Source organism: Lipotes vexillifer, unplaced genomic scaffold, assembly GCF_000442215.2.
Source record: "Lipotes vexillifer unplaced genomic scaffold, Lipotes_vexillifer_v1.1 scaffold672, whole genome shotgun sequence".
Classification (NCBI taxonomy): Eukaryota; Metazoa; Chordata; class Mammalia; order Artiodactyla; family Lipotidae; genus Lipotes; species Lipotes vexillifer.
Genome location: NW_006787454.1, coordinates 1,331,359 through 1,342,861, shown reverse-complemented (window position 1 = coordinate 1,342,861; position 11,503 = coordinate 1,331,359). Strand labels below are relative to the sequence as shown.

At 41.0% G+C, this 11,503-nt stretch overlaps 1 protein-coding gene across 1 annotated transcript in view; it reads right to left on the bottom strand.

The window, feature by feature from the left end:
• Positions 1-10,344, bottom strand: part of KCNH5 (potassium voltage-gated channel subfamily H member 5) — an 88,251-nt gene extending 77,907 nt beyond the window's left edge. The window contains 1 exon segment of the mRNA XM_007472403.1: positions 10,226-10,344. Coding sequence (XP_007472465.1) covers positions 10,226-10,298 — 73 coding nt within the window. The 5' untranslated portion in view covers positions 10,299-10,344.
• Positions 10,345-11,503: the final 1,159 nt, after the last annotated feature.

The following is an 11,503-nucleotide window of genomic DNA, read 5'->3' as shown; positions in this document are numbered from 1 at the left end:
TTTTTGTTGGGGGAAAGAGTGGTGTCTGTTTAGGTTTTGGGTTTTTTCTCCAAATAAGTAAGCCCTTGGTAAAGTGAATCCAAATGGCTTTAATCTCAGATCCACCAGTTTAAGACTTAGGAAAGCCTTAACTATTTAATACTTTGCTTTCTTCAGGTTAAAAAAAAGAAAAGTAAATCTCCCCTACCTCAGAGAAAATAGGAACAGGTGAATATTTATTAAGCCCTTGCTATGATGAAGCACAGTGCAAGATCCGCTACATTCGTGGGTTTGCTGAATCTTCCCAGCAAACCCACAAGGTAGTTACTATAATCCTGTAAAGCCCTAGGATGTCACCAAGAGTAATGGCTAGAGTCAGGACGGAAGTCTGTGTCAAGACAAGATGGAAATGCCTTTGCTCTGTTGAGAGCACTGTTCTCTGCCCCACAGAGTTCCAGAAAGATGACCAGTTACCTTGACGATGTTACCTTGACCTCTAGTAGAAAAGGAAGCTGCTTGGGAATGAACAAGGAGAATGTATCACACCTTTCATTCCTCACTCTCAGAGGAGATCTTTTGTTTCTGGGCCCAGTAGTGAGGCAACTCTTCTTTCAACCTGTTACTCCTCCTTTGGTCCATCATACCTATACACACTGGCTGTATATGATATCGGTAATGGACATGTTTCATGCCCTGAGTCAGCAGAGTGAACGGGCAGGAATTCACTCACTCGGCACACAGCGCTTATAAAGGGTAAGAAAAAACTACTTGGCAAAATTCTTACCCCTAGGGATCAGTAATCTGGTTAGCAAGTAAGGCTAATATTACACTGAGTGGGAAGCCAAAAATGACCCTAAGATTTCTAGACTAAAAGAGGAAAATATTAAAGACACCTTTGACAGAAGTGGGGAAATACCAAAAAAGTAAGTCTATTTGAAGCCAAAACCAATGATAAATTCAATTCTCTGGCCACACTGAGTTTTAGATAACTTGTGAGGTGTACAAGAGAAATTCTATAGGCCACTGGAAATACAGGACTGGAGAACAGAAAGGATACATTTTAAATTATGACCGAGGACAAACTTGCTCTGAAAAGGAGGGTAAAGATGTAAGAAAGACAGCTGAAGGTTAAACCTGAATGACAACCATCCTTCAGGAGAGGAGGGAGGGGAAAGGGGGATAGAAAAGGAATAGAAAGGGTATAGAAAAAGGAAGGGAAAAGGGCAGGAGAAAGTGAACAGTCATGAAAGCCAAAAGATGAACTCGTGTGGAGAGGGTAGGGGAGCAGAGACTTAAATCCCACAGAGCCAGAAAAATATGGACAAACAAAAGGTTTTTGGATTCACAAGAAGAATGCTCACCTGTAAACTTCTAGAAGTTTCAACATTAAGGTTTAGACAGAAATCCATTGAAAAGAGGTGCAAAAGGAAATGGTGACCAAGAATTAAAGGCATCAGCTACAGATGGTGCATTCAAAGTTTTAAACATCTAACTAATAACAATAACTAACCACACTGATACTGATATGGTGCTTGCTATGTGCCAGACACTGTTCTCAGCACTTTGCATATATTTCCTCATTTAATCCTCACTCCAACACCGTAAGCTAGGCACTTTTATTACTTGCATTTTGCAAAGGAGAAAACTAGGTATAGATAAGTAAGTCACAGAGCTAGTAAGCATCAGAGCCAGGACTTTAATGCAAGCCTCCAGAACCTATGGTGCCTAACCAGTGTGCACACTGCCCCTCACAGAAAGAAAAAAAAAAAAAGGAGAAATGTTATTTTTATCGTTGTGTTCAATGTGCATCTCCAGTGCTTAGATCAGAGCCTAGCACATAGTGGGCACTCAACAATATATGTTGAATTAGTGAATGATTAACTAGAAAGAGCAAAAGGATGGGAGTTATTTTTAGGGGAGTTTATTCTGGGATTATTTAGCCCTCATTGAAAAATTCCTCTATTCTCTCAATGTCATAAATATGTGAAAATAAACTCATTGCGCTATAATTTGTCCCCAATCAAAAATATGCCAGCAGACAGACAAGTCTTACAGAAAAGATCAGGATAAAGATGAAATTCGCCCTCAATCTAAGTGAGTTGCTTGATTTTCAGTTAAACTTGGTAATCTGAGGCTGGCCATGCAGTCTCTAAAAAGCCAAAATCTATTCTGCCTCTTCCTCTGGATAGTGCACAGGACTGCAAGCTGCTTCTCAAGGCAGAACTCACTCAGAAGATACATCAACTGGTACGGATCAATTCCCAAGGATAAAACTTACCATCAATAACTCCTAACTGTAAAATCATTTTTGAAACAATAGTTAGGATCAACAAATTTCTAAACAGTTATTTCCTGTATAAAAATCTATCTTCTAAGCCCTTGGAGATTAGAACAAAAATGATAGGAAATATTTCAGCTGTACATCAAGTTGGAATAAGAGATGAGTGTGAGATCACACACACATTCACCTCTCATGCTCTCATGAGTCCCATCTGATATTCCCTGTACAATGTGATTTCCACTTTCAGATATACACATTAGTTACCTAACTATTTTAAACTATACAATTACTGACACAAGCTTACTTAATAGATTTAATCAGCAGTGTTTTAGAAAAAAATCAATTCTAGACTTGGTTAGTTTAGGAGGCAATAGCAAAAAAACATTTATTCAACTAGTACTTAGTGCTATGTGCATGTGTAAGGTATAACCCATATCCTCAAGAAGCTTAGTCCATATACCAACACTTCCACAACTTCCCAGTTACATGTCATTACCTCTAGAAACTGCTGATTGTGCACCTAAGCTCAGATCTCAAATCATATAACTTGTGAAATCAATAGGACTTTGTACTTATGTTTCTCTGATGGGACCATACCCAAGAAAGAAAGAAATCCATTTCACTAAAATTTCAAGCAGCTTTTCAACCACTCTTCCTTTATAAACTATTTCACTTTTTATTTACTTTTCCTATCTTTTCCCATGTGAAAACTTAACATATCACAAAACTACTGTCTAGAATGTACACAAATATTTCTCTGTATTAGTAACAGTATCCATAAACAACCAAATACTAAAATAATGTCTAACACACTGATATATGTGACAATATTGTCACAGCCTTCATTTGATCAAGTATCTTTCAAGACCAAGCCTTTCTAATACTAAAACTTCTATATTATATAAAATGAGTCATTTTTTTAGTCATTCTTCAATAATGAAAAGGAGTTATATCATACATTATTAAGCTAGGGTATTTAGTGGAACACACTAAGGATTTTTTTTTCCAGCCTTGTTGAGGTATAACTGACAAATAAAAATTGTATGTATTTAGGGCTTCCCTGGTGGCGCAGTGGTTGAGAGTCCGCCTGCCAATGCAGGGGACACGGGTTTATGCCCCAGTCCGGGAAGATCCCACGTGCCGTGGAGCGGCTGGGCCCTTGGGCCATGGCCGCTGAGCCTGTGCGTCCGGAGCCTGTGCTCCGCAACGGAAGAGGCCACAGCGGTGAGAGGCCCATGTACCGCAAAAAAAAAAAAAAAAAAAAAAAAAATTGTATATATTTAAAGTGTACAACTTGATGGTTTGATATACATATACAATCAAGCTAATTAACATGTCCACCATCTCACATAGCTAGTGTTTTCTTTTATTGTGTGTGTGGTGAGAACATATGACTGGAGTTTTAAACATTCTATGAGTAAAGAAAGATGTTTTACAAATGTCCATTTCTTACAGCACATCGACTACTTTCTTTGACCTCAGTTTCCACAACAATAATGACCACTGGTTTTGTGACTTGTTATTCATGTTCACTTGATTTCACTAGGTATCTCTGTTCTTCGTTAAAGTGCTGTATGGCATACTTTCATTTTTCCCATTAAAAATGATTTTGTCTGGGACATTTCAGAGCATCTCTCAAAATATGGTTTCTAACCCTACCAAAAAGAAAAAACTCCCTAAAACCAAGATTCAGACTTGATGACTGACGGGAAATAGAACCTCTTAAAGTAATATGTCTCCAATCATATTTTTTTGAGTTTAATAAATTTGAAGAAATTTGAAGAATATTTACTTTAGCTCTGTATTTTATTTTTAAAGTTTGGATAGCATCAAAATACTAGAATCATATAATACCCTATAGGTAAGTAACTGTAAACCTGTAACTATCTTTTAATAAGATCAAAGCACTGTCATGCACTGATTCTACTTCACCAACTTAATCAAAATTATCTCAAGACATCTGATGAGGAAAATTTTTGTTGAAATAGAAAATATATATTCATCTTTCTGGTATGAACATTATTTATACATTATTATTCTGCAAAACTTTATATTTCATACATATTCGCACCACACTGAGATGATTTATTACAATAAAATTCTGTTCATCTGCCGAAGTAACTACTCTACTAGTCTAAAATTTATTTGAATTTGTTTCCATAAACTGTTTTTACTAATATCACATTCAGTCACAGAACGTAGGTCACCTTCAATAATATAAGATTGCGATTCCTTTCTTCATTTCACTTTCCTATATGTCTTGTGTTTTAGATATTTTCTGCCAAGAGTAAGAACTAACTGCGTTGATTTTAACCCCCAATCAAACTTGAGGAAAAGGACAGAAAAGAGAAACGGAAAGATACTAACTACTTAGTTCACCTGTGGCAGAACCTATAGTGCCCTCTTGTGGTGAATGGTAACTACAGCGCTCTGGAGAACAGTACAACTTTTCCTAGACCAGACACTGGAGAGAAGGTGGAAGCGTTGTTCCTCTATGCTACCAAGCAGCTGTTATTAACAATGAAAGTAAAAGATAAATATTGACTAAACTAAAAGACCCCTTTATAGAAATGTACTCAGTCACCATCAGTTAAAACAATCATAGCCACTCCCTTCTATTAACAAAAACACTGTTTTACGTTTCTTTTAGTAGGGCAGTTGACAGATGGCCAGGCACGTAGATTTCTTATATACTCTACTTCTGGAATCAAGCAAAAGATAAACAAACAGAGCAATCTCTAGTGGACACAAGTATGTCCTGGGACAAGCAACTCTCTAGTCAACAAAGTACTGCATTTGTTATACAAGGCACTGTGGACTCTAAAGCAAGGGACAATCCTCTAGCTTACTTATAAATATAATTTAGGAAGTGGTCAGTATAATTTCAATCTCTATGATATTTTAAAGGTAAAAGTGATACATTATAAGACCTGAGTAAACCAAAGCTTCAAAAACTCTAAGTGGTTTTATCAACATTTCCTGAATAGTATTTTAGATCTTTCAAGAAAAAATATCAAGTACTCTATACCAAAAAACCCCCACAATAATCCATTTGTTTTCCACAATTTTTTTTAATTGGATGAGAATTATGAGTTAGTATTTCTTTTTTGTTTTGTTTTTAAATCACTAGTTCCCTTATTGCCCCTCCTATAGGTTCTCATTTAAGATCTTAGTTTTTACAAATATTAATTATAGCACAAAAATGATTTTGGATTTTCCTATAGGTAAGAGCACTGAGTAAAGAAAATGCTTGTGCAACCAGGTATTTCAGGCAAAATGGAAAACTGAGTATACTCAACTTCTCTTGAACATTAAGTGGTTCATAAAATATTGCCTTTTCTGTTTTCTTCTTTCCTGGGCCCCTTTTTTCTCTAAAGAGAAAAACATTTCTAGTTTTTCATAATGTTTAAAATATTAAAGAACAGTAAATTCTAATTTAAAAGACATTATTTTTATAGTTAAAAATTTTCAAGATGGCAACCAGGTTCACTGCCACCCAAACTAATCATTTCTGCCTATTTGTTAAGGAATCAAAGACAACATGTATATAAAATGTACTGCCCAAAGCAATAATCAGATTGAAGGCCTTGGAAATGTTTTGTTTTGTTTTGTTTTAATCTAAAATTCTACCTAAAAGTCTTAAAAAACTGTTGCTTTCTTTCAGGTACCTACCCTCTACCCATAAGTGTACTGCTCCCTATGGCCCAAAATATATTGGTGAATAGCTTGCATAAATACTATGCAAGGTTTAAATAAGGGAAGATGGCCTGATAATGTTCCAGACACAGATTCGGTCAGTAGGCATTTTGGACGGGAGCCTCCTATGAGACACTGCATGCAGGTGATGAACTCACCATATGGTTCCCAAACTTTCCCTTCCTAGCAACATATTTTGATTCTACTAGCCAAAAACATATCTAAACCTTGCTATTGCATTTATGCTTTTGACCTTTACAATCTCTTGGAGTAATAATGTGTACTCTATACCTACTAGAATCACATGTTAAAAATGATTGTAATTCCTTTTATTTGTCTAAAAATGATCTTATCTTTTATCTTAAAACTAAAGAGAGAGGGGCTTCCCTGGTGGCGCAGTGGTTGAGAGTCCGCCTGCCAATGCAGGGGACGCGGGTTCGTGCCCCGGTCCGGGAGGATCCCACATGCCATGGAGCGGCTGGGCCCGTGAGCCATGGCCGCTGAGCCTGCGCGTCCGGAGCCTGTGCTCCGCAGCGGGAGAGGCCGCAACGGTGACAGGCCCGCGTACCGCAAAAACAAAAACAAACAAACAAAGAAAAAACTAAAGAGAGGAATTCCCTACTTCTACTATTTTGGGATTCGGCTATAAAGTATGTTTGTATCCATCCTACTCAATGGCCCTCGTTATTTTATTTTATAGACTTTGAATCACCAGTGACAATTTGAAATGCTTTCCCATAACAGACTGTGTCAACTAAACAAGGAAAATAAAAAGCTAATCTCAAGAGGTGTAAAATAACAGCAAATAGGCTACAGTGCTACTCTAAGGCAAAGAATACAGCACTGTTATTCTGGGAAATTGCAACTGAGGAGTTTGGAACTTTATTAGGATATCCTCATGTTTAAAAGCTATACCCAAATATACCACACTTCTTGCTCTTTTCTTCTGCATCAAGAAGTTTTCTGATAGATTTCTAATTGGCTGAGATTTCAGCTCATTAGTGATCACCGTGGACAAATAAAACCTTGACGTTTTCTCTTGGTGTCCATTGCCCTTTCATATCTAGTATCCCTCCTTTTCTCCCTCTCTCTCTCTCTTTCTCTCTATCTCTCCCCTCCCTCTCCCTCCCATGCTCCTTCCCTCCCTCTCTCTCCTTCCCTCTCTCCTTGTATTTCTGCTACTTTTTACATCTCTCTTTTGCTCTTTCTATGTGTGAGACAGAGAGAGAGTTTACTTCCTCTGCATCTACCTTTGTGTCTGGGTAGATACCTGTCTGTATGTTTATCTGTGTGTATCTCTAGATATGCTTCTACTCCAACTCTCACTGATATTTTCTCTGATATTTTCATAAGAAGAAAATGATGTTGTATCAGAAAGAGAAGCACTTCATGGGGTAAAAGTAACCCATCTTTCTTCAAGTCTTGGCTGTATTAGGAGTGCTGCCTCTTTTCTTTTCCACTAAAGCTCTGCCAACACTTCACTTTCAATGTTGTTAAGTTAGTGAATAATGAAATCTTCACAGTGACAAACTCAATCCATCTGTGAGAACCCTGAAGGGAATTTTCTGTTAATCTCAATTTCTCAGAATGAATTTTTCCATTTCTCTGCCAAATCATATAGAAATGGCAACAAGTGTGGGACACTCGCACATAAATGTGTAGAGAAATTTAGTACCATAATTCTCAATTTCTGAGGTTCTTCCTGTACAAGTGGCACTGAGACTTTCCGTTATTGATTACATACACATGCTCATATACCTTCCTCAAATATCTAACACATTTCAAACAAAGCTCAGAGGTTTTGAGTAGTGGTATTAAAAGTTAGCCAGGGCTTCCCTGGTGGCGCAGTGGTTGAGAGTCCGCCTGCCGGTGCAGGGGACGCGGGTTTCGTGCCCCGGTCCGGGAAGATCCCACATGCCGCGTAGCGGCTGGGCCCGTAAGCCATGGCCACTGAGTCTGCGCGTCCGGAGCCTGTGCTCCGCAACAGGAGAGGCCACAGCAGTGAGAGGCCCGCGTACCGCAAAAAAAAAAAAAAAAAAAAAGTTAGCCATAAGCAATTAGAGGTGGTACTTAAAATGCAAAAACAGATAAATTTTCATTTGTACTTGTTGCTATCCATGGAAAGAAACATTAAACCAGTGACTTGGATGGTAGATATAAAATGGAGGCAACAGAAGCAGCTCTTTCTAAGCCACATTAGATAAGTCTTAATTTCATGGTATATCAGAAATAAAAGATATTCTACAAACTGGCTCATAGTTCCAGTCTGTATGAGAAGTTTCAACCAAAGATGCTATATGAGTGAACTTCAGCCAAGGAATTCTCATCTACTTTCTGGTTACCACGCAGAGCAATAGACAGCCTCCAGATTTTATTCTTTAAAGCCTTCTCTGAAAAGTCCTCTCACACACCAAATTGCATGGAGTTGAAATAACCCAAGAGGATGAGAAAGTTGAAAAACAGACTGATATATCTTAAATAGCTAATCCCAATAACCTTTAAATTTCCCAACCTGGTTGTTTTAACAGTAATATCTCCTTGTATTCTAGGTTTCTGTACAATATTAATATAAGAAAGTAATGTATAAACATAGAAATTGGCTACCATGAGGAATTTATATTATCATAAAAAATCAAACACACATTTGAAATCACACTGGAATGGCTAAAAGTATTATAGTTTTTTTTTACACTAAACCAGGCCTATTAGCTATTTTTTTTTTGAACCCAAAAAAGTCTGTTCAAGACTTGTATAGTATCAGGCATTGACCAAATGCGAAGAAATAAAGTCAAAAGCCTCAAATGAAAACCAAATACCATGTCACAGATTGATGAGAAATACCTTGGGACACTTACATATAGTCCCCAAATCAGGGGAAATATTTGCAAGCCTAGTTTTAGAAGAGATCATATCCTCAGAATTAATATAACCTAATCTACCAATTCAGGAAGAGCATAATTGTATTTAATTATTTATTATCATTTGAGTGTGCCTCTGTCTTGCCACTAAGGAGGGAGCTTTTTGAGAGCAGAAGTGTCTTAATCATTTTTTTATCCGAAGGACGCCACAGAGTGTCTCTTGTATAAGGCACCCAAATAAATATTGTTTCACTGAATGAATGAATGAACAATGATTATGGAATTGCATAGAGTATTTCCATTGCTTTGGTCCAAAATCTACTGTAATCAACATGCAGAAATGTCTTTCTCATAATTCTCCAAGCAAAGGATCTCAATATATAATAACAGGTCTCTGAAGGAAAAAAAAACAAAAAACTTTAAAGGATATTTTACATATCTTTGAAGGATATCTTTACATATCTTACAAAATTGAAAATTATATAAAAGATTTGAAAGCAAGTAGAAAATGTATATTTCAGTAAAATGCAAAGCTTATAAGGTCCTAAAATGTGAAATATATAACCATCCCCATTCCGATATCTTAGAGGAAATGAATGCATAAATGGATGGCAATTCAAAGACACTTTAAGGCAAGAAAACCCTAACATCAGTAGCAAGGTAGAATGGCATTTTTAAAATTCTTTCTCCAGTTACTTTAAAAGCACAGTAGCTATTGCTTCCCTTCTACATTTCTCCTGTTTAAGTCAAATCAAATATATCATATAGATCAATACAGAGCAATGCAAAATAAAAAAGAAATAAACTTTAAACACAAATTTGACCATAATAATTGCCTTCCCATTTTTCCAGAACTGACTCTCTTTCTTAGGTTCAACTCCAGCTACACTCTCATACACAAGGCTCCTTTCAACGGTGCCCATTGGGCCTGAAAGCCATTCCAGAGACTAAATCTTAAGTAGCCACTTTCACAGCCATTCCCAACTTGAGGGAACCCTTCCACTGAGATTAACTCTAAGAATTTGATCAGTCTCTTCAGCCTACTTGTTTAAAAATGTGGGGAAACGATGAACAAAAAAGATATCCCTCAACAAAGCGAAACTCAAAGCGAAACTCTGTTCTCCAGATGTACCTACACCCTAGCCGCTGCTCCCCCTTGGCTTCCTGCGGTTCTGGGCTCTGGACAGGTGGAAGCGGGGAGAGCACGTCTTGGGGAGGGGATGCAACTAACTTTCCTCTGCCACCTCATTCCCACTCCCACCTAAAATCAGGTCAATCTTGTAACTGCAGCGGCCAGGTAGGGCGGTCTGCGTCCCCCTCCCGCCCTGGGAGAGGGATGGGACGGGGAGGATGGGGGGCGTGGGTGGGCAGGATGGAGGTGGAGGGGTGTTCTGACTGCAACTCTTCTTACCGCTGGAGCGCCTGACGATGTTCTCCAAAAATGTGTTCTGCGGTGCCACCAGCCCTCTCTTGCCCCCCGGCATCCTGGGTCTGGAGAGCAGCGGCCAGGATCCGCGGCGGGGGAGGGGGGAATGCAGGAAGAGAAGGTGGAGGAGGAAGAAGAAAAGGTGGAAGAGAAGATCGAGCCCAAAGAAGAGGGGGCGCGGCGGCGGCGACGGGGTCCCCTGACTGAGTCTCCAGCCCGACCCGGATGAGCAGCTCTGGGGAGGAGGACCAGGCAGTTCATGGTAGTAGCGCTCCCCCGGCCGCCGCTGCCCAGACTGTGGCGGTGCCGCACACGGCGCTCGGGAACTGCAGGCTCCGCGGGGCACAGTGCGCCTGCGCCGCCCCCGCTGTCGCTGTCCCGCCGGTGCTGATGCTGAAGCTGTTGCTGAGGCTGCTGTCGCGGCGGCGATCACCTAGGCGCGGGCTCAGCATTTCTCCCCCTGCCCCGACCCCGGGGCCGGGGGAGCAGGAAAAGCCCACTCAAAACCCTATCTCCCAGACCCTCTGCTGCGCCTTCCTCTCCCACTTCCTAGCCTACCCCTCCGGCGCAGCTGGATCAGCGCTGCCCAGCTGAGCCCAACTTCTGCACGGCTGTGCGCCTGGTGGCCGCTCCTCTCTCCCCGGAGATCGAGGCAAACGCTCGCTGTCCAGTTGGGCCGTGGAGTGGGAGAGGAAGTGGGAGAAGCAGGCAGGATGCCAAAGAGGGCAATGGGCAGTCGGCGGGGTCACATCTCAGTTTCTCCTGCCAAGGTCCCGAGTCCCGGCTGCTCCCGGGGACGCAGCTGCCGGGGCGGAGGTGCTGATCATCTCCCGCTCCAGTCCGGGCTGAGCACGCAGCAGGGACTGACTGAGCGGCGCGCGGGGACGCAGAGCAGCCACCTGACGCTGCTACCGCCCCCCTCTGGGCTTCGGCGCCCGAAGCTCAACTGAGGAGATTTCAGCACCCGCCCTGGCCCACACCTTGGAGCCCGAGCCAGATAGGGTCGGAGCGCAGAGCGGGAGCGGGAATGGCCCCGGCGCCCCAGGCTGGGTCTGGGGTGCGGAGGAGCGTGGCGGCAGTACAGGGATGCTTCCCAGGGCTGCGGAGCGCACAGGCGAGCAGCGAGCCCAGACACTGCTAAGTTGCGGAAAAGGTTGCACTTAATGCAAGGAGTAAGGGAAGAGAGTGAATAATTCACACCCAAGAGAGGGAGAGTGCAGCGGGCAGCGTTTGCTGTGGAAAAACAGTAAAGGCGGGGGGGGG